Source organism: Nymphalis io, chromosome 8, assembly GCF_905147045.1.
Source record: "Nymphalis io chromosome 8, ilAglIoxx1.1, whole genome shotgun sequence".
In the NCBI taxonomy this organism is placed as follows: domain Eukaryota; kingdom Metazoa; phylum Arthropoda; class Insecta; order Lepidoptera; family Nymphalidae; genus Nymphalis; species Nymphalis io.
In genome coordinates this window covers 7,405,024-7,428,685 of record NC_065895.1, presented here as the reverse complement: position 1 = coordinate 7,428,685, position 23,662 = coordinate 7,405,024, and the positions used below count along the sequence as shown (strand labels likewise).

Sequence of the window (23,662 nt, the reverse complement as noted above, 5' to 3'; positions counted from 1 at the left end):
GAAATTTTATAAACTACACACTAATTACAAACACACTAAAATATATACAGAGGTAAATAATTAATGTACTGAGTTAGTTTTTGTTCCAAAGATAGAAAGTAATCGTATGGTATAAAATATGTGTAGTTTCTTTAGAGACGTGATGAAGAAGTGATAGTGTAAAAAACAGTTTTTGTAATTTCTATCGGTTCGTTAGTTTGTACGCGCCTTACACAAAAGCCACTCTTAGATTTAAAATATTATTACTGAAAAATAGGAAGCCTTATTCCGAGTAACATTTAGTGTTTATTTATTCACGAAGCGCGTTTCTTTTTGTATGTTTGACCCCTTTAACAAAACAAACGGGGAAGGAGGCTCATCTGATGGAAAGTGTTTAGTACCGCCCATGGAAACCTGCAACACCGGAAGGCTTATAGGTGCTTTGCCCGCCTTTAAGGAATGAATACGCTCTTTTCTTACCTACGCAGCGACACGTTACGACGTCGTGCCGTACATTTTATCTAGATGCGACGTCGTTTTTTGATTTATTACGATACATGGTAGAAGATTTTCACGACACAATACAACTCGAAACACTCCACGTAGGGTCGTCGTACCTTTCGTATCTTGTGTACGTCTTTTGCCCTCACACTATCATTATCCAATGAACTCTATAACATACCCAATTAGTTTTATGACAGGAGGTAGATTTAAGTCCTGTGACTCAGCTAGTTATATAAATAAAACTCAATCTGAATTGTTATTCCTCATCATTTATTCGTATTTTTTGTATAAATGTAATATTTTGGTGATTTAAGTACAGTAACATACACATATGTTTCTTACGTATACGTGTAGAGTACATTCGTGACGGACACTGGATAATGTCCGACGTTTTTACAACTTATAATTATAATCTTAATACTATGAGAAGTTATTTGAGGACTTACACTTTCAAGTAAAACAATAGTTTACGATGTTTTTTTTCCGATTCATAAATGGTAGTTCGTCAGTGGTCCTCAAACTGAGTATCTTTGTCACAATCCTTTTTCCTTCTTATCTATTCATATTTAACATGAGCAACGCTCGAGGTAGTATATAGTAAAAGTTACTTCTTGATTAGCACCGATGTTATTAATCTATGATAATGTAATTTTAAGTTGACCATTTTGGCTTCTTTCAATTACAGTAACTATTTTATAATAGCTTTGTCGGCTGTTTTTTAAATTGAAGGAAGGATATCACATTCATATTACGGTCCCTACTCATAATTTTTTTATTTACATAATTTGTAACACATATGAATGCGCCTTTTCACTACATTTTTTTTTGATTGAGACTTGAAAATAGTACTTTTTTTTAAATATGGCTGTTTATTTATTATTTGCATTGATTGTCGTTATCTTAAAATGATGTAGGTATATAACGTTGCGAGTTCGTATCGAAGTGTCCAGGTGCTGCAATTTAACATACAAGTGTCTGCGACTGAGGTTCGAGTAAGCCCTGCCTTAGTGCGAGGAGGAGGGCGCGCGGCGGACAAGAGCACGCGCCGCGCCAGTCGTCCAGGTCCAGCGCCCACAGCGCCGCGCCCCGCGACCCCGCCAACCTTAACGCTGTCGTCGCCGCCATCACGTCCCGCGGCCGCAAATATGATACCCATCGCGACCCGCTTACAGCATACGTACCTTTTTCATTGGACTTCACGTCCCACGAGGTAGATTCGGTTTGGGCGCAAATCTGCAAATGTTTTGGTTGTTTTATTCAATACAGAAATTATAACAGCTGACTCAAGCGATTACAATTTTTGTCAATATTAAAAAAAAAAATGATCCATTTGATTTTGTAATAAAGTGTTCTTGCACTTTCAATTATATGAACTTGCTTAATATTATTAGATAATAATAATAATTATCTCTAAAACTTTTTAATTATATTCGGTAATAACAGTTTTCAGATTACATTTAGAAACATTTACCTCATTGTAGGCAAGGAATCCGGGTATCCTCGTGTAAGGGCCCGGCGTACCCGGTCCGGTTATAGGCGCACCAACGCCTGTGCTCATTTCGCTTCGTAAAGTGTAAGAGCGACCGTACGCAGGAACCCCCATCACCAGTTGATTAACTGGGACTATACTTGACCAGAAACCTATAATCGCAGCCTACAAAAATAAAAGAAAATAATATAACAATTTTATGTATTCATTTGGTCGGATTGCATGTGGCTTCCTTCAATCGTTCAAAGTTTTTAAAAATTAAATGAACTGATTTAATAATACGATTTTGTAAAAATTTTATAGTTCTGTATCGAAAATAACTCGGCCAGAGGATAACTTTGGTTGTTTAAAAAACTTCTAGGTCAGGTTTAGAATCTAGCTAAAGCTGTAACAAAATTATGTTCATTGCTTAAAATAACAAAAACAAACTTAATTCCACGCTAATTCTTACTTATTTACTGCTCAATAAAACGTACTCCGACGAAAATTCGAAGTAGTCTCTTTATATTATGAAGACACCGAATGCTCTTTCACTTTTTTAGACGTTGTACTTACTAAGCTATCTAATTTATGAGGTTCATTGCTTATTAATGGTAGAAGATAAGCAGTCCTCTTGGAGTCTGTTTCGTAATAATCATTGGCTGCTATCGCTATCCAGTCAAGTGTGGCTGTCAACACGGAGGGATCATAGGCCACTGCTGCGATTTCAGGGTTCGGAGCCACTATTGCAGAGAACTCCAAATTATGTGGGCGTAATATCTTTGACAGCTCTATGAGAAGAATACTGAAATTGTCTTTTTCAGAAGTGTTTTTTCCGGAACATGGAGCCTAAAAAATTTAAATACGTCGTTAAAATATAAGGATTATGAATACTTTTTAAAGGTATTTTTACAGTAATACATAAATAACACATAGTAACCTAAATAATTTAAATAATTAAGCCGTTTCGCAACTTTGTCAGAGAAAGATAAATACAGATATGTAATATGTTATTTTTGATGCATGTTCCTTTGTATATCCATCAATATATATACAAAACATAGCATCGAATAAAGCTGTTCTGGTTATTCATATGAATATAGCTTCTATTTGGACATAATTTAAATCATATATACAAGAAAATATTGTTTTACCTCCTTACAAACAGGATATTGCCAAGCTATCTGAACTCCGTCGAAACTCCATTTTTGAATAAACCTTAATAATGAACTTCCAAATATTTTCCTTTTATTTTGGCTTGCAGCCATTTGGCTCCATTTCTCATCTATCGAGTTTTCAATTCCGCCAACTCCAAGAATTGCTTTTACACCCTTTAATTTTAACTCCGTGATTTTTCCATAGAAGTCTGTAAAATGAATTATTTATTTTATAACGACGCAATTTGAAAAGTTCTAATAGGTACATTTAATATATATTTCTATATACTTTATTTACCGTAACTAATGTCCAGTTCTGGATTGCCGGAAACTACTGTGTTACTGTCACCGTCAAGATGCGCCCAAGAGTAAATAATATGTGAGCAAAGTGATGGATCAATTTGTTCGGGCCCAAAACTGCCGTTGCCTTGCCTGATTGAAGTATTTAGAATCAATTAATTACGTGTTTTATCAAAAATGACGATGTCTATTGTTTCATATTATACTTATTTATAAATTAAATTTGGATGGGGTATTTGTTGTTTTTTTAATAATATTAATAAGGAAGGTTTAAAAATTTATATGAAAATTTGTAAGAAGATTTCCTTTTTTTATTCTTGAAGTTCATTGGAAGCAAGAAACAAACGTTATGGCTCACCACTCGATCTTATTACTCACCTATAATAAGCCCAATCAGTAAAGTAGCACGCGACGATAGGCTTGAATTCATAATCTACTTCATTGGTAGCGTCTTTAATTTTCAAGCTGTTTTTACTTTTGCATTTTGATTTATTCGGGAAATCACAATGATTCTGTAATTATGAAAGACAGCTCATGAATGACGAAGATATTTTTTTTATCTAGACGTTGTGTACTTTGTATTAAAGATTATACTTTTTTATCAATATGAACCATGCGGAAGGATTCTGATACTGATAAATTTTGACAATTAAATAATTGAATAAGCATGTTTTATAATGTATTGATTAAATGTTGTCGCATGGTCTATTATAATAAATTATCATTATATTAAACATTGATTACATTATTAAAAATAATCCTATTAACACTTCGCTTATTATGTGTGCCTATAAAATTTTGTGTTATAAGTTATACTGATAAGACATAATGTGAATTGTTTTAAGCTCAATTAAGATTTGAAATAATCGATAAAAGTACGTGAAAATATTTGATAAATTTGATTCTCATATCTCTTTCTTAAATATTTATGTAAAAATAGTAAGAACATGAATAAATATTATAAAATGACTCAAATATAAAATTCAATATTTACCTGATTCCACACAAGTGGCGTAGGGCAAGTAAGCTGTATGTATTGTTCGTTTATGCACAGATAATATTTGGCACAATCCGTTTCGTCATCTTTAAACACGACACCAGAACAAGTTTTACCCTCAAGCGATGATCCCTACAAATAAATGTTAAGCATTGTCATTTGTCACATCACAGATGTCCTGATCGAGAAGAAGATGAACTTACATCATTGACAATTTCTGTGTCTGAAAGAGAATCAGTTGGGGGTGCGATAGGTTCAGCTGGCGTTGTGGCAACGGCTGTAGGTGGACTTTGAACTGCAAAAATATCACAGCACACTTGTTAGGTATTAACATCACTACGCATTCTACAATTACGGATATAGAACAATAGAAAATGTTTTTTAATTTTAAATAAAAAAACATTTGGTCAATAAATTTATTTTCTAATAAACTTTAGAAAAAGAAATATTTTATATAAAGTAATATATATAATAGTACTAAGCACATATGAATATTTAATAATTCGACTTACTCTCTTCAAAAGCGCAACGCGGTGGAGCCTCCCTTCCCCGTAGCACATGGTTGATGTTGGCCAACAGCGGTGATTGTCCGCAGCCGCAATAACTTCCAGTAAAGTCATCAAGGTCTAGTGCCCATGCCATGTTACCACCAAGTCCCATGGAACGTACGTATTCCGCCTTGTGGCGTACCATGAAATCATCATCGAAAGAAACCCATTGATCGCTCAGCGTCGCATACGGTCCCATTCTACCGCCAGGGTCGCGGACAACCTGCCAGCCCTGTACTCTCACTCGTTCGCATATCTAAAACAAGTATGTAATTTTTTACAATAATAGGTAGTCAGTACAACATTATTAGGTTTTAGAATAAATTATTGCGTTTATTACTGGTGGTTTATATGTACAACCATGGTTGCCATAAGCATTTTGCGAACATTCTACCAAATCGGCACGGCACTTTACTTGACATATCGCGTATTTGTGTTAATAATCTATTTGATTACTTTTGCTTCATTTGCAACATGAATACATACAAAAAGGTAAACTCAACACAAAATATTTCTTACATATGTATGTAGGAAGATGAAGAGGTACTTTAAATTAAGTTATAATAAATTTAAGTATACAAACCTCATAGAATGACAGGAACCCACGTGCTCTTGTCTCATCTCCTGCTTCACCACCAGCGTACGTGGGTGCTCCTAAGCCATTACCTGAGTTTTCGACTAATGAAAAAGACTGACCATAGAAAGGAATACCCATCACAAGCTTATTACGCGGCGTTCCTTTGTTTATCCAATAATTTACAGTAAAGTTCTGAAAAATAATATAAAGTTTTAAAAAAGTATACTAAACTATTGTTTATCTTTAAATTTGTCATATATTTATATTATTGCATACCGTATTAAATGTTTTATCGTCATCAGCTTCGTGAGCGTACATAGGTGCAATATGACCAGTTTTCCCATCCCATTGTCCATGGAAATCATACGTCATTAATGAAATCCAGTCTAAATTCTCAGCCAACACAGGGATGTCATATGCTATAAAAAGAAATAGGTATTTGTCAAAAAAATAAACAATATATACATAGAGTAAAAACTGATAATAAGGTGTACATATTATACCTAAGTCAATGACTCTTATGCTTGCAGAGACAGCAGTAGACAGAAGAAGCCCTCGAGGTTCGAACGCAGCACGCAATTCTTTGACCAAAGCGGCAAAGCCTTGTTTATCGGAACTTGGTCCTTTTTCACACTCAACCTGATATAAAATTATTAGTGATATTAATAACTCCATACTAGATTTCCGTATGATTTAAATTTTTATGTAAACACAGATTTTATTCGATTTTTTATTATATTGAACCAGGATTCATGTATATTCATACATACACAAGAATTCACTATTTACCTGCCAACATTTAGGATATTCCCAGTCAAGATCTAAACCATCAAATCCGTGGTGTTGAATAAAATCAATGGCTTGTAAAATAAACTTCCTTCTTGCCGAAGGATTATTAACTAATCGAGAGTACTTGTCGCCTGCTGAGTCGTTCCATCCTCCCAAGCCTAAGACCACTCTTACACCATGGCTTTTTAAGGCTACAACCTTTTCATAAAATTCTGCAAATGGGATTTGTTCATTATAAACAAAACATAATTCCATAAAAAATACACCATTCATAATAATGATTCTTTAGGTACATACTGTTTTCAACATCCAGCCAATTGTCATGTGGTTTCATGACCAATTTTGTACTGTCTAGTACAGCAAATGCGTATACTATATGTGTGCAAAGTGATGGATCGATATTACTGGGAGTATATTTGCCAGCAGTCGGCCTGGAAAGTAGAAAATACAATTATCTGAATCATAAATAAAATTTACGGTTTTTAAACTCCGATTTTTAAGTGAATACAACTTACCTGTACCAAGCCCAATTTGTATAGTAACAGACAATTTTGTATTCTTCTTCTACTTCATCGTTAACTACGGCAACTGTCGTGGGTTTCTTTGTTGTTATTGGTCGTGAAGTAGTAGGCTTATTATATACAGGCTTTACTTCTATATCTTCCAAATCATCATCTAAAGAATTTTGCGGTTCAGCGACGGGTTTCACCGGTACTGACTCTAAGTCTACTTTTGAATCCAGTAGAGAATTTTTGATTGCATTCAAAAGTGGATATTTGCCTTGATTACACCTAAAAAAAGTTTATCATTTAATATTCTCTTTATTATATCAGCTTATCGCTGTCCATTGCTGGACGAAAGCCTCCCTCATAGAACGCCAACCATCCCGATCTTTAAGTAAATGTTTAAATATTCTCTTTATTATATTTATGCATTTACTTATTTTTTTCTTTCTATGGAAAGATAATATTAAAGGCTTATATTTTTTATCATTCTCAGCCTAATGAAAAATAAACGTGAAAAAGCAATAATATCACTTTCGAATACATTGCTATTTCATTGCTTACACATAAATTATTTTTCAAAAAAAGTGACCTGATAATCATGGTGCCTATACATAATATTGAATATTTTTCTATTAATTTAATAGTTATTAATATTATAGTAATTAAGTAAATTAAACAATTAATAAATATAACTAACCTGTTTTTGAAGTCGTCGAGATCAATTGCCCAAACCATACCGCCACCCAAACCAAGGGATTTTATAAAGTTAACTTTACTTTTAATTATATCGACATCATCAAACGATACCCATTGGTCACCTTTATAAGCGTAGGGACCCATACGGTTATATTTGTCCTTAACTACTACCCAATTGCGATTTTTAATACGTTCACATATCTGAAAGTAAAAAAAATTGTCAAAATTGTTTTAGATATATGCTAGATTTTTGAATAGTTTCAAAATATTATTATGTACCTCGTAATAGGCCAGGAATCCATTTGCTCTTGTGTATTCACCCGCTTCGCCACCTGCTATAGCTGGTTTGTTGAGTCCTTCGGAAACACGATTATCCCAATGTGAATATGTTGTGAAACTTTGACCATACAGCGGTATACCCATAACGAGCTTAGATGCGGGTGCACCTTTTTCCATCCAATAATGCATTGTGTAATTCTAAAAAAGGGTGTATAAATAAGCTTTAAAACATATTTTTGTAAATAATAATAAAGTTCTCCAGACAGATTTCGGCCAGCGCGACCAATCACAAGAGAGATTAGCCAAATGTGCAGGACATATTATTATATTATATTATAGTGCACAAGCGTGTGTGAAAACTTAGGTGAACGCTCTATTTCCCAACACTCATAATCTTATGGGAGGGCAATCCGACACGAACGAAAGAGTTCAGGCGCAGGACCAACGGCTTTACATGCTTTACTGCGGCACGGGAGTGTACACTTCCAACTTCTAGACTTCAAGTTGCTAATAAAAAGTTTCGACAGAACCTTAGCTTTGAACCTTAGCTACATACATACAAGATAAACAAAGTTTACGATGAATCAATATTGAAACTACTTACAGCATTAAAATAAGTGTTATCGTCTTCTGGGTGATAGTAAAGTGGAGCAAGGTGGCCAGTCTTCTTGTCCCACTGACCATGATAATCATAAGTCATCACTGCGATCCAATCTAAATAATGCGCCAAGGTTGGTACATCGTAACCAGCATCTATGACCATCTTGCTTGGAGATACAGCAGAAGATAATAGAAGACCCTTCGGTCTAAAAACAGCAGACAATTCTCGAACCAAATCGGCAAATCCATATTTATCAGAATCAGGACCTTTAGAACAATCCACCTGAAAGAATATGGTTTTCAAAACTTTTATAAATAAATAATGTACATATAACAAGTAACACTTAATTGTCTTCTATAATTACGCCAACGTACCTGCCAGCACTTCGGATACTCCCAGTCCAAATCCAGTCCATCAAATCCGTATTTTTCTATGAATTGTACAGTATGAGTAACAAATCTTGCGCGTGCTTGAGGATCATTCACTAACTTGGAGTATTTATCACCGACAGAGTCTTTCCACCCACCGATCGCTAATGACACTTTAGCGCCATACTTTTTATAGTCTACCACACGCTCGTAGAACCCTGTTGAAATTAAATAATATAATGTTAAACGATATTTTCATATTAAATATTTTATCTTTTATTTATTTTATTTTTTATCAGGTTTTATTTAATTTTACTTACGATTTTCTGTGTCAGACCAGGGATCATGAACCGTTATTAGGCCATCTTGTTCTCCTAAAACGGCAAATCCGTAGACAATGTGAGTACAAATTGAAGGGTCCATGTCTTCTGGGTTGAATTTTCCGAGGCCAGGTCGATACCATGACCAATTTGTATAGTAACAGACGAGTTTGTAGCGTGCTAAAATACAAATTTTAAATTATTTAAGTTATTATTTAGTAATATTGAAAAACATATAAATTTCTTTTAATCATATTAATAATCTTGTGATTATAAATAAAAATGAATTTAAATAAGTATTGTATAGTAAATTCTTACTGTTTAATAGCTCTGGTTTAGTTCCAGGTTCCACTAAATCAACATCAGCAACAATCGGTTTGGACTGTACGGGACCTTCAGGCTCAGAATCTATTAAAGTAGGTTCTGTTGTCGTTGTAGTTGTAGTCGTTGTTGTTGTTGTTAGCTTCTGAACTTTACAGGGAGCATTACTAGGCCAGTCGCAGATTTGTTTCTCCTGTTCAAATATTCAAAATATTTATAATAAATACTCACATGATTATATTTAGCATATTACTATTATTTACATGATGTTAAAGTTTTATAGCGTCTTTTTTATAATTAAGCAATAGAAGAAAGAGTCTTAAACGATGTTTATATAATTTATCTCGTGTTCAGCCTTGAAGAACTACGTGATGCTTTCTGTGTCTAATTTTACTGAAATTCTGCCACATCCATCATCTACCAACCCGCACTGGAATAGCATGGTGGAATAAACTCTTCTTCTCAAAAAGAGAAGAGGCTTTAATGGGACATTGACAGGCAGTATAGATAGAACAATATATTATAATTATATATATCTTTCGTTAATAGAGCTTTGTGTTTGGATCAGCCATTCATTAGCTATTCTGCTAATTACTAATAATAATAATAACGTTACCTGATTCCAGTGCAAGCCGGCGCTACATGAAAACTCTTCGAATTTACCAAATAAACAGTGTAAGTATCGAGCACAATCTAAAGGATCGGCGGCGTATTGGCCGCTTTCACAGAAGGCTGCAAAGAAAATGTTAGTTAAATTTAATATTTTATAATAAGTGGAAATATTTTGAGTTTGCAATTTTCTGCCTTAGTGTATTTAAGTTGAGACTAGTTTGCTGTATAATATATAATGCAATTTTTTTTTTTCGTCTATATTCTTTATCTATATCTATACAAATAAAAAAAATGTAATTTTGTCAGTCTGTGATTTTGAATTAACTGCTTTTTACATTAACTGCATTTTGCATTAACTTTTTTGGTTAAAATGGCTATTTGCGAGTTGCCACAAACAAAATATACCTTTTTTATTTTAAACTACATTCGCTACCTAATAATAAAATATTTTAAATGTATGATTCAAATAGTATGATAGAATGTACGTTCAAAAGACAGATTTTTAAGGGTTTTTGTCACAAACTGAATTCCATGTTGGCCAGGCCACGGGTTTTAGTAGTTTTCAATACATCTGAAAAACAATCTTACTTGGTTTTTCCTCAGGCATCTGCAGCATAGCGTTAGGTTTCGTCTCTGTAGGAGAGGACGTGATCTGTCGCCTGTCAGTGCAAGAGTTTCTCGACGGGAAGTCGCATTGAGAATGCTTTGTATTCCAGACGAGGCCGGGCGCGCAACTCTGTGCTACGAGCACGCCGTTCACGCACACGTAGAACTTCTCGCAGCGAGGATGCGCGTGGTATGTGCCAGTGGAGCATCGCTGGATAGAAACATTGTTTTGCAAAGCGTGTTTATAGGTCTGGTGTATAATAAATTATACACCAGTACAATTGTAAATGATTACGCTCTCTCGGAAATAAAATAAGCTTAGACAGCGAATACTTTATTCCATAAAAATTACAATTACTTACATTTTTGTTTTACAAATAAAGAAAAAAAAAGGAAGGAAACTTTTATGCGACTACCTTATGTTATATTATAGTCAATCCCATACTTAGAGATCCAACGTCCACTTTGACATTTAGAGTCCCCTATTCCGAAGTGGGTGGCGGAGCCAATAGGCCGTTGCTTGCAGGCCTGATCATAAATCGGGGGCTGAAGCCGATTAGTTGTTTATATCGGATATGTATTATGATGATATGTTACGTTTTATTTCTATACGTTTCAAACTTATTATAAAAATCAGTAACAAACAGACTTGGGGCCTGTCTGTCCTGTTACTTCATTGCAATAAAACCTCTAAGCCGATCGTAATAATGCGACAGTAAAGCTATAGAACGGCGAGTTATGATAATATAGTGATATACATATTATGCAAACTTATATACTTAAAGTGATATTTACCGTTGGTGTCTGATATTGGCCGGTTTGGGTCACAGTAGTAATAGGTCTCGCTGTTGTTGTAGTCGTTCTTCTGGTTGGTGGTCTTCGGGATGTTGTTGTAAATATACTCTGGAAGGGTGGCTTAGTAGTTCTGTCTGGTTGTCTTGCTATAATTATACAAAAATATCGTTTTACTTAGAATAAAAGAACGTGATATCGATATTAATTAATACATCATTATATAAGATAAGAAAAAATAAATGAAAACATTTAATATTTCTTATCGATTGAGATTGATGATAAAACGTACTTTCACACATAGCAAATTCGACCCAGTCACACCGATTTGTGCGCTTGTCCCAGTGGAGGCCGGGCGGGCACAGCTGTTTTCGCCAACGACCTCCAACGCACAGCAAGTATGAATCACAAGTTGACGCTGGCGCGTGCATTTCATTAAGACCACATTGGCCGTCTTCAGATGGTCGGTCCACTGATGCCGCTGCTAATATTAAAATATATAATTAATAAATATAGACGCATGTTATGATAAAAAAAAAATAATTACTGTAATATCCTATTTATTTTGTTTTATTTTCAATAGGCTGTAGGTAATAATTACAATAATAATTTCATTTTCAAAGTTTATTATTATCAATAAAGTCGTTGGTTGCATAGTTTACCTTTATTTATCACATAAATGTTACGTCACGTATGTATATTTTTTAATTTTACGACTCAATCATTTGAATGTATTCGGGATCCTGTTGAATCCTTTCTTATCTGGTGATAGAGGTTACAAGTATTTTTTCGTGACAACTAGAACTATATAGTAGTTTACTAGTTTTAGAATTTAATCTAAAATTTAATCAACGTAAATATATATGTTCGCCAATGTACAATGTACATGAGTACGATATAATATTTATTTAGTTTTTGTAATTATTAATTTTTATAAGTATTAAAATTAAAGCAATTTTATATATAACTCAAAGCACGGACGCACATGTAAGTGAAGAAATTGAATTATAATTAAAAAAAAACCTAATTTTGTTATTAATTGTTCTTCCTGGACCAATTTCTTTTTATTAACATATTTACATATATCGTAATTATAAATACGCCGAGAAGCGTCACTCAATATGTTACTTAAATTAAAACCTATTTTAGTTTGCAAAAAAAATCCTTATATTTTATTTTCAAGTAACTTACATGCTGTGGTTGGTGGCCTTGTTGGTTTAGTTGCTGGCCGCGTCGGTTTCGGAGCCGCCGTAGTTGTTTTGGGAGTTGAACCTTCAGTAACAATAATTTATAGGTTGTAATTTATGTAAAAATTATAGAAAACTATAATAGAAAAAAGTTGTTTTTATTGTTATGTTAATTTTAATGGTTGCTAGTGTACTAAAAAAGTTTTTAATTTTCTATCCTTACAACTACTACAGATTCAGAAAACGCGTAAACAGTCGCGTTTAATTTGAATAATTAATAATGTCTTTCTTACCTGCGCATTTAGCGTATTTGGGCCAGTCGCAGTGCTTCTGTACAGTACTCCAGTGCAGGCCAGGCGCGCAGTGTTGCAGGCGCCACACGGAGCCGTCACAGTGCAAGTACGAGTTGCAGTCACTGACAACCTCGTGGTACTCTTGGCCTTTACATGGGCGACCTTCTGACACGCCGTCTATGAAAATATCTTATCAGATTGTTTTAAGAAATAAGCTGATATTTGACATTAGAAAAAAAAAAACAAAACCAAAATATATACGCTTTTATAAGCATAAATTAATAAAAAAAAAATTAACCGTGAATAACCACTGAAGTTGGTCTACCAGTTGTAGATGTCGTTGTCGTAGTAGTGGATGCAGTAGTAGATCGTTTAGTGGTAGTTGGTCTCGGTGGTGGTCGTGAAGTCATAGGAGCCAATGTAGTAATTGCTGTGCTCGCTTCACTAATCGATGTTGCTAAAACAAACACATTTATGGATAGTGAACTGACAAACATTTATACTTAATACACCCGTATTTAAGAAAAGAATTATAAACGTACATTGCATTATTTATAAATTTATTTTATCTCATGTCCATGTTGCTCATTAATGGCTGTAATGACCATTGCAATTAGACGAGTAAATCAGAAAAACATATTTTTTAACTATTAGGTGCTCATATTTGTAGTATGTATCTTCTAAATGTAGTGTTAAAATGAGATAACGCTGTTTAGAAAAACATTTTTCCACATCTGGTGGATTTTATCTCCTAATATTCATAGAACATAGATTTTATTGAATCCTATTTTAGGGATCGATATAAAAGATTTCTTAAAATCAATATACCAAAGCGGAGACATCGAGTAGTAGTTAGAACATTCTATAAATGTTTTTAATAACCGATCGAATAAAAAAATAATCATTATCAATCAATCTTCGCAGCTATCAAGACGCATATAATAATAAAATAATGTTATAAAGTATATTTTTACCTGTGCACTTAGCAAAGCTGGGCCAGTCACACCTATTAGTCTTGATGGACCAGTGCAGTCCGGGCGCACAGCGATGCTTGCGCCAATGTCCAGCCTCGCACTGCAGGTAGGCTTCGCAGTCTCCCGGTGCATTTCGGTATTCACCCACTTCACAAAGTGAGCCTTCAACCTCTAAAAGTTTCTTTGTTATTTACAATAGGAGTATAAACGGTCATCGAATTTTTATTTTAAGACGTTTTTTTGTATCTTTGTTAGTGTTATATAATTATTATTACCAGAATCCATTTGAGCCGATTCAGTTGTAGTTGTGCTAGTAGTTGTTCGTCGAGTAGTTGTAGTAGGTTTTTTCGTAGTCGTAGGCGTTGTAGTCATAGGAGTTGTTGTAGGCTGGGACCACCAGGTTTGCATTGTGCTCTGGGTTGTAGTCGAGGGGTTCCACCCAGGCCAGGTGGTGGAAGTATGATGGTCATGATTAACATGACTGCCGTGGTCACCACCACCTACAATTGATCCTATTTTGAAAAGTATCAAACTGAATGCGTGTAAAATAATATCCGATTTATATTTAAAAAAAAATTGAATTATTTTACCGTCCGATTCAGCAGGTGTTGTTGTTGGTGGTGCTGGTGTGACTGGTTGTGGTGGCCTTTCACAAGCAGATGTTGGAGGAGGAGGAACCAAACGTCCCAAAGCACGACCTGCAGCACGCAATAGTGGCGATGGCTCGTTGCAGCAACGATTGTTAAAGTCGTCCAAATCTATAGCCCATGCTGTCACACCGCCTAATCCTTGCTTTTTTGCCCATTCAACCTGCACAATTAAGTAAATAGTATAACACGAACCATGATGATGTTATCTCATAAAGGATTCAAATATATAAGTAAAAACAAATAAAGATTTATTGCAGATTTATATTAATTTATACCTTCTCTGTTATGGATTTTGGATCATCGTATCCGACCCACTGATTGTCTGAATAAGTGTAAGGGCCTGCTTTCTCTTGTCGGCCTGTCTTCCAACGCAAATTTTTCACTAGGACAAAATTAAACACGTTATTATATTTCTATAATATTATCTAATTTTTTTTCTAGCTAATTAGGATCTTTAAAAACGATATTAAAAAGTAACCGTTGTACACGAGATGTGATATCGTAGTTTAAATACAATTTCTTTGTCTACAGTCTATTTATTGTCTACAAGCTATTATTATTGTCTATTTTGCATGTTTATAATTTAATTATATACTTATAATAGATTTTCAAATACCTCTGTAGCAAATTTCATAGTAAGCCAGCATTCCGGGTTGTTTTGTGAATTCTCCAGGTTCTCCGGGACCTGCGGCTGGTGATCCTGGTCCGCTTGAGCCTTCCATATCGGCGAGTCTGTATGACTGACCATAGAACGCGAGCCCAAGTAATAGCTTCTTAGGATCTGCTCCCCTACTTATCAAAGCTTTTACTGCATATTCCTAATAATATATATAAAATCATAAGATATCAATCAATACAATTAGGAGTGAAAATTGTGATTTATAGCAAGGTCACATTATAATACTCATTTTGGCTCATAAAAAACTCGAAGTCGTTAGAGAAATATATTTCCTTAAAAAATGTATTTATATTTTTTCATTTGGCTTGTATAACATATGTATATATATGTACGCCAGGGTGTTTTACAGTTTTTTGTAAATAATTTGTGATAAAATCATTCGGCATGGTAGTATGTGTATAATACTTTTTGATTTTTCCACAGTGTAAAGACTAATGATAATATTTCTTAAGTTTATAACTTACAACAGAATAATAAGATAGACCGTCGTTTTTTATCGGGACTAATGGAGTGTGATGAGCTGTGTTTCGTTCCCATCCACCATGATAGTCATATGTCATTGTACTCATGAAGTCAGCGGCAGCAGATATGGCTGGTAAATCATAAGCCGATTCAATAACTTCTTTGTATCCGGAGAGTGCGACACCCAATTCCATATTAGCAGCGTGCAAACTTTTCGATAATTCCTATAAAATTACACAAATAATTTGTACTTGGTCACAAACAAAAAACTTTATGAATTAAATTGTTTGTTTTTTTAATGTTATTGCATACTTGAACTAATTTTGCAAAGTTCGCCTTATCCGACTTGGCACCTTTCTTGCAATTACTTTGCCAGCAGACCGGGTAGTTCCAGTCTAAGTGTAGACCCTTAAAGTTATGCATTCGTAGGAAAGTAACAATTCTCTCCGTAAATCTTGCACGTGCGGTACGCGATGATACCAAACGCGAGTATTTGTCCCCAGCAGAATCAGTCCACCCACCCAAACCCAGTAAGACTTTAGCATCACCCAGAGAAGTAACACGTTCATAGAGATCTAAAATGTAAAGCATAATGTTACGAAATAAATTCTATTCTGATATTTGAAAATGCTAATATCAGAAATTATCAGCTCGAATTGAAAAAAATATTATAGACTAGGCTCTGATAATTATAAAGAATGTAGAGTCTATACGTGTATTTAGCTGATGAGCTGTGATGATGAACTTGTTTATATACTCATCATATTGAGAATGAAACAGGCATATATAATCCAAATTTTAAGTGGGTCACAGGGAGATTTTTGTATCACTTACTATTTGTGATGTCAGCCCAAGGATCGAACTCCTTAGCAATAAGTTCGTCATGTGACAAAGAGGCATACGCATAGACAATATGAGTACACAGTCTAGTGTCGATGTGTTCTGGGACAAATTTGCCATCGCCTCTTCTATAGAAAGCCCAGCTAGTCATGTAGCATACTACGCGCTTTTCATTATCATTTCCTGAAAAAATAATTATAAATACGTTATCATATTTTTGAAAATACTAATAGATTTAAAATAAAATAATATATTTAAATAAAACTTTTCGTCTATGTTAATGTAATACCTTATTTGTTAGAATCAATTGCTGCTCTTATTTTATAAGATGTTAATTATATATTCATATTATACATCATTTACATTTCATTACGATCTTTGGCTTTGTCTCAACGGACTAATAATATAGAATATAATTCTATACGATATAAATGCGAAAGTAACTCTTTCTGTCTTTTTATCTGCTGCTGTCGCTTTCACGGCTAAGCCACTGCATCGATTTTGATGAAATTTGGTATGAAGCAAGCCTGAACCCCTAGGACGAATATTGACTATACTTTCACCTCCCCCTAAAACGTGGGCGAAGCGGCGGGTGACAACTGGTATTACATTTATTTATTTATATTTTACCTTTTCTATTTTCTGCTTGATATGTAGTAAGTAAACGATCAGATTCCATATTTTGAGTGTCCTTGTGAGTTCCACTATTCCACTGTAAAAATAACATTTTTTTATTTTCTTTAATTTAAATGATACAAATTTATTTGTTTAATTATAAAAATAATTGCCTCAAAATCAGTTTCATATGCTTGAGCCAAGAAACGAGTAGCCTCTTCGACACTAATTCTAAGACTTTGTCCGGGAATACATTTGCCGACATCTTGATGACTGTAATAAAATTAATTGTTTTAATTTTAAACCTTTTATATTAAGCATCTGAATTGGAATTTTAACTACCTCGCTGTATATTTTATATATTTTAGGTTAAAATAATTTCTCAACAAAACAAAAAAAAAACAACAGCCAAAAAAAGGTTGAAAATTTAATAAATAAATGTATCTTCTTAAATAATTAAAAAATGCTAAAATATATTATATTATAAAATTCAAGACAAAATTGTATATAAAGATACTACTTTGTATTATTATACTTGTTGAAATGTGAATTTGTGGTGTATGATATAAATAAAAATGGACGGGGAAATCATATAATATTTGTCTAACTGAAATATAATAAAAGCGATATTAAAAGTAATCTTACCCACAAAAACCAGTTGAGGGATCGTAAAGCCTTTCATCTTCACAAATCATTCTGTAACTGATCCCGCCCGTACAGAAATGGAAGTGAGCGCACGATTCTTCGTCGGAGGCCAAGTAAGGGTTAGTAGTTTCACATGATCCAATTTTAAGAGAGGACTGATCAGTGAAAGTCGCTTCACCTAATAGTTTAGGATTAGAAAAAAAAACATTAAATTCGTATTTACTTATAACGTTTTATATAAAGGTCAATGTATTTTAAATTTTATACCATTCAAACTTGTAGATATAGCACTTAAGATTGGGAAAGGCGATCCACACAAGCCACGGAAGTCATCCATATCAATTGCCCAGGCAGCCGCGCCGGCTAATCCAGAACTTGTGATAAACTTCATCTAAATGAGAAAAAAAATCTTTTAAAATCATCTAAATTGTTCACAAGTCATCGACCAGCATTGGAGCAGCGTAGTGAAATAATGTCTTCTCAAGAAGTGCTTTGACCAATCAGAAATATTAACAATTTACTACGTGGAATATTAAAAGAAACCTTACCTTTTCTAAAACAGTGTTGGGCGTATCATAGCTTATCCATTGATTATCGAAGACAGCAAATGCATTGCCAGCAGCGTCTACGCCACTCACTCCTTTACCTTCACGTTCATTCATACATATCTAAAATTTATAAGTAAAATATATATTTTATATCTTTTTAAATGTTATTTTAATTTCTTCTTCCTTAAATATGATTAGTCTATTGGCAAAATAGTTACCTCAAAGTATGCTTGCATCCCTTTAGTTTGTGTATATGTTCCTTCATCACCCCAGCCGTCAATAGCAGCACCAGGAGAAGGCAAAGTCGAAGCAGCTAGCGTGTAACTGCGTCCGAATAACGGAATACCAAGTACCAACTTATCAGCAGCCATGCCGTGGCGAATGATGTATTTCACCATAAACTCCTAAAAAACATTTTAATTTTTAATTGTATTACAGTAGCGGCTCCCTTTCTTATAAAGAAGCGCCATAATTTTTTTTACATTTTTATTTAAGTGTCAAAAGATTTTTAAAATGCAAAAACGTATTGTTTCTTGTCAACAGGTATAAGAAAAAGTCTAAAAGGACTAAAATTCTCTTAGGGAGTAAATATTGCGTGCAGTAAGAGCCATTAGTGCACTTATGCTAATTATAAGTAGTACATAAACAAAGTAAACCTTTTTAAATTAGCAAGAACTAAGGTCAATGGACGTACATTCATTTTTTTAGATATCTTATCTAGATCTTTTATTTGTTCAAGATTCTCACCAGCATGTTAATAATTTTAATAACTTTATGTTTATCGGCTTTACCTATAAATGCTGTTTAAGTAATGATTAATTAAATAATTCTGTGTCTTATCATCATTTATTTGACATACAAAATGTATGTGGTGGTGGTAAGTGTATGGTGTATGTCAAATAAATGATGACAGAAAAAAAGAAATTAGTGTTTAACTAAAAGCCCGTTAAACAACATCATCGTATTTAGTTAAGTCCCAAAAGTAAATAATTCTTGTATGTAATTAGATATTTTTAAAGGAATTCCTTACTATGTTATCGAATCGCTGATCTCTTGCAGGGGCACCCGGGTCTCTATGAAGGGGGCTGTGCTGTAGTGCTTTGGATGGAGGGTCTTCGCGCTTCGAGTGCGTCATATCCCAAGCCTGTAGAATGGTGTAATCCGTAGCTCCACTGACAGCACTTAGATCGTAGCCATCTTCTATTTGGTACCTAAACACAATTTAAAATATTACTATGCTATAATATGCTAACAAGATTTTCAGTCTTAAAATGGTCGCATAATTATGTCTTGGAGTTCATTCTTACCTGTACGGAGGAAGAACAGTCGATAAAAGATAACCATACGAAGAGAATTTTTCGCGAAGCTCATATAAGAGTGTAGTTAATAACTCTTTTTCCTTTTCGTCCTTGTCTCCTGAATTATAAAATATTGAAATGTAAGCGGTGGGCCTTAATGTGTTATATGTATGGTCGTATCATCTTAATTTCACGTTTCTTTACCTGCGTATACCCAATGAAGGTCGAGACCATCAAAATCATGTTCTTGTAGGAAGGTGACCGCGCTGTCGATGAATGAGTTACGTCGGTAGGGTTCCTGTACCATTTCACTAAATAACCGCTCCATACCCTCGCCTCCGACACTTATGATAACTCGCAGACCTGATATACGACGCTTTAGGCCCGTGGCGATGCGATAACCACCTGTACAAAATTTTATCATATCACATATACTATATACTATATTTAGTCTGTTCTACATTTGACTAAAGACCGAAAATCTAAGGATTAAAATATTTTTGAAGTGAAAACTTCTTTAAGCGCATTGCGCTGGATTATCGTCACCGATATGCTAATGTTAATATAATGAAATTGTTGAAAGTACCAATAATATGATTGAAATTTTTGTAAATACTAACAGTATATACAAAAATTATAAGTGTTTTTTAACTATTATTTATTGCAATTAAGCTGTATTAATATTTTGTACCGAGCTTACGACATATTTTGATGAATAAAAAGCTATATAATAAAAAGTGATAGAATTATTACTTGAAATGCCAATGATGTGGAAATTGGACAAATATTTTCAAGTTGGTACTTATATTGGCAGTCCCTGTGACTGCTTGTTTTACTTTTATATTTGAATAAAATTATCTATGACTGACCCTAAAATGACAGATGTTTAAAAATTCATTTAATGTATGGAATATTTATCCCAGTAACAGCCAGTTAATGTCCCACAGCTGGGCTAAGGCCTCCTCTCCCTTTTGAGGAGAAGGTTTGGAGTTTATTCCACAACGCTGCTCCAATGCGGGTTGATAGAATTTGGCAGAATTTCAATGAAATTTGACACATGCAGGTTTCCTCACGATGTTTTCCTTCACCGTCAAGCACGAGACGAATTATGAACACAAATCAAGCACATAAAAACTCAGTGGTGCTTGCCCGGGCTCGAACCCACGATCATGGGTTAAGATACACGCGCTCTTACCACTGGGCCATCTCGGCTTTTTTTATATATTTAACCTACCAACGTCTAATATATATAAATGAAATTACTAAATTTCGGTGAAAACATACCCTTAATGATATCATAGTCCTCATTAGCCGATATAACTTCGTATGTGTGTGGATGCAAGACCGCGAAAGCGTAATGCAAGTGCGTGCAGGAGCGCGGCACCAGCCCCGCGGTAAAGGCCAGCGGAGGCGCGCGGTAAGCGGCCCACGACTCTATATAGCACACTACGAGGTGACGCGAGTTCGGGTCGTTCATTGTTTGCTGCATTTCTGTTGTGAAAATTAATTACGATATAGTATTTAGTTGTAATTCTATATTAAGGCTTAGCTAATTACAAATGCAATTTAATAAAAGTGTTTTTTGTTTTTGTCCGATATGAAATAAAACACGACTATAAACAGATGCATTGTCAATAGTTGTCTTTATTTTAAAGTTACAAAACATCGAAATCCAATAACCAAAAATAAAATTCTTTATTTCAAAAAAACGTATGATTAAAATACCTTGAAGATTAGCGTTTCCTTGCTCTAATTTTTCATCAGTTCGTGAACCACTGTAAAAAAATTGGATATATTTTAATAAATGTAACTAAATCGTCATAATAAACAATAATTATTTAGTATTAATTTTTATCATACTACGTTTTATTAAAAACTGGTCTTATTTCCCTTACTTGTTCAAGTAACTAGCAGCTCCGTAGTATTTTTTATATTCTTCAATTCCTTCCACATCCACTCCGGTTCTTTTAGCATCCTAAAGAATTATTTTTTTAATACATACATTATTTACTTGTATAATATTAGGTGTACTAAAATAAAATATTACCTCAAGGTATTTGTACAAAGAGTCACGGTCGGCTACAGGTATAGGACGTTTTTCTACGGCATCTCTCAAAGGCAGTCTTCCTTGTCCTTCTTCGTTAATGTTCCTATAAATATATTTTTACTTAATATGGAATAATACACACATGCTCAACGGTAGTAAGATATATATAGAGACATTAATTGTACGTTAATTGTGGATGGATACTGCCCGTCAGACATTAACAGTTTAAGTAGAAAATACAGTATTCAAATTAATTAGTTTTATCTGTTTCCGCGATATTGTTGACATACCTCGGATAAAATACCATCATCAATTCATATGGTACAGCTTGTGCAAGCTTCTACCTATCAGATATATATATACACAATATGTAATAACTAAAATTATTATTTATTATACATTATAAACTTTCAAGTACGTCTTTTCAAGATATATAGAAATTGATAATTATTTAATATTATCACGACAATCCTTATTGGAAGATATAAATACCAATTTCCTTTTAATTATAATTAACAAGGGTGATGAAACATAAGTTGTATAATAAATACATAAAACAATTTTATTTACATGACATTGATTGTCATGAATAAATACACGATATTATTAGTGTAATATTTACCTGAGCGGTATGCTTTCCACTGAAGATCGAATAGGGGGTGCGATGGGATCATGTTCTGGTATTGTTTCAATAGCGCTTCGAGCAAAAGGGCTCTCATCTGGATAACGCGGTGATGCGGTGACACTGATGTACAACACCGCACACTAAAAAACAATTGGCCAAATTAATTATATGTAGTCAGTAAAACTACTAATCTTATTTAATGTATGGGTTTAAGATAATCATGTATTTTTAATGTTCCTGTTATTGAACCCCTTTTCACATATTGAATAAATGTTCTTCTGGCAAAAGACTGCAAGAGATTCAAGAGAGGCAAGAGATCACTGTTCAACCGATAAGGCCAACCATCCGTTGCACCTAATGTAACTTTGTGTTTGTAATGTAATATTTTTTGTGTAAAATTATAGATATATGTACTAACAACCAGTATTGGCATCACAAGAGCTTATTTACCCGTCTAAATTAAGTATAATATGTTTTTTTTCGACATTTTCAGCAATCATCGTCATATTTCAGCTAATTTACATAAAGCCTAGGCCTAGCCTAGGCAAATTCAAAGTAGCACTTCGAAGTTTGTAAGTTGTTAGTGTTTAAACTCCCGTTCCTCGGAAAAAACGTATCTAAAGCCTGCTACTGCACCTGAGCTCTGTCCCATCGGATTATGAGAGTGAAGAATTAGAAAGTGAACCTATGTTTACGCACACACTTGTGCTGCGTAATATCCCTGTCCAGTTGGCTGATAGACTCTCTTAACAATGGTTGTAATGACCGAATCATGTATATAATGTATTTTGTTCATTAATAAATTATTTTTACGAAAGTGTACAATATTTACATGTTTTTTAAAACCTAAACGATATGATAGGCAACATGTTTTCGTTATTGATTATACCAGTTTTACCCATTAGAATTCGGATAAATAATCAGTTTATCGAACAAAGGCTTGGCGGTTGTTGAACCTTTAAAAAAGTTGTGTATTTATTAGTCAACAATGGGAGTAGGTATTCATTCTATGGGCACACGATTTGCAGTCAGTTTTTATTCAGTTTGATGTGCTATTATGACTTACGAGTCGTAATTAATTCGAATAAAAAACGATGAAGTTGGCTTTGTTCGGGGAATTCTAGGAGCTTTTTCAATAAGACTTTAAATCATTAACGGCTCCCGCGTGACATACCGAATTAAAATCGTAAGCGTGGGCAATGTCGTCGGTCACTGAACTACCAATCAAGCACCTAACTCTATCTTTGCATAATTTACATAACATGATAGAGTCAAGACGAAGATCAACACTTGAGACAGGTTCACGTAATGTATATTTATTTACAAAACCAATATTCAAGTCAATGACCATATTAGCCACAAAAATACCTTCGGAAGTT

At 34.0% G+C, this 23,662-nt stretch overlaps 1 protein-coding gene across 1 annotated transcript; it reads right to left on the bottom strand.

The window, feature by feature from the left end:
* Window positions 1-749: 749 nt before the first annotated feature.
* Window positions 750-22,716, bottom strand: LOC126770393 (probable chitinase 10). Its single transcript, XM_050489791.1, has 51 exons — window positions 22,705-22,716; window positions 22,281-22,423; window positions 21,659-21,761; window positions 21,507-21,586; window positions 21,337-21,386; window positions 20,896-21,102; window positions 19,816-20,016; window positions 19,621-19,729; window positions 19,344-19,524; window positions 18,532-18,717; window positions 18,314-18,433; window positions 18,033-18,156; window positions 17,766-17,943; window positions 17,294-17,393; window positions 17,136-17,217; window positions 16,500-16,694; window positions 15,978-16,240; window positions 15,668-15,889; window positions 15,141-15,342; window positions 14,800-14,906; window positions 14,465-14,684; window positions 14,147-14,386; window positions 13,875-14,048; window positions 13,199-13,357; window positions 12,901-13,077; window positions 12,612-12,692; window positions 11,713-11,904; window positions 11,424-11,569; window positions 10,611-10,839; window positions 10,027-10,142; window positions 9,408-9,603; window positions 9,090-9,269; window positions 8,776-8,987; window positions 8,405-8,683; window positions 7,801-7,998; window positions 7,523-7,722; window positions 6,835-7,110; window positions 6,617-6,750; window positions 6,320-6,531; window positions 6,034-6,169; window positions 5,807-5,949; window positions 5,537-5,722; window positions 4,918-5,209; window positions 4,609-4,700; window positions 4,403-4,537; window positions 3,787-3,920; window positions 3,407-3,540; window positions 3,106-3,317; window positions 2,528-2,800; window positions 1,955-2,137; window positions 750-1,716 (listed from the first exon to the last, which is right to left on the bottom strand). Exons 1-51 carry the CDS (start codon window positions 22,714-22,716, stop codon window positions 1,444-1,446), a joined length of 8,679 nt encoding a protein of 2,892 aa, XP_050345748.1. The 3' UTR covers window positions 750-1,443.
* Between the last annotated feature and the right edge of the window lie 946 nt (window positions 22,717-23,662).

What these genes read in the sequence shown, in the direction of transcription:
- LOC126770393 (XM_050489791.1), bottom strand. An exon ending in CTTTGTACAAATACCTTGAG is followed by an intron (nt 21,587 to 21,658) that starts GTAATATTTTAT and finishes ATAATTCTTTAG; the next exon opens with GATGCTAAAAGAACCGGAGT. An exon ending in AATATCCTGTTTGTAAGGAG is followed by an intron (nt 2,801 to 3,105) that starts GTAAAACAATAT and finishes TAAATTTTTTAG; the next exon opens with GCTCCATGTTCCGGAAAAAA.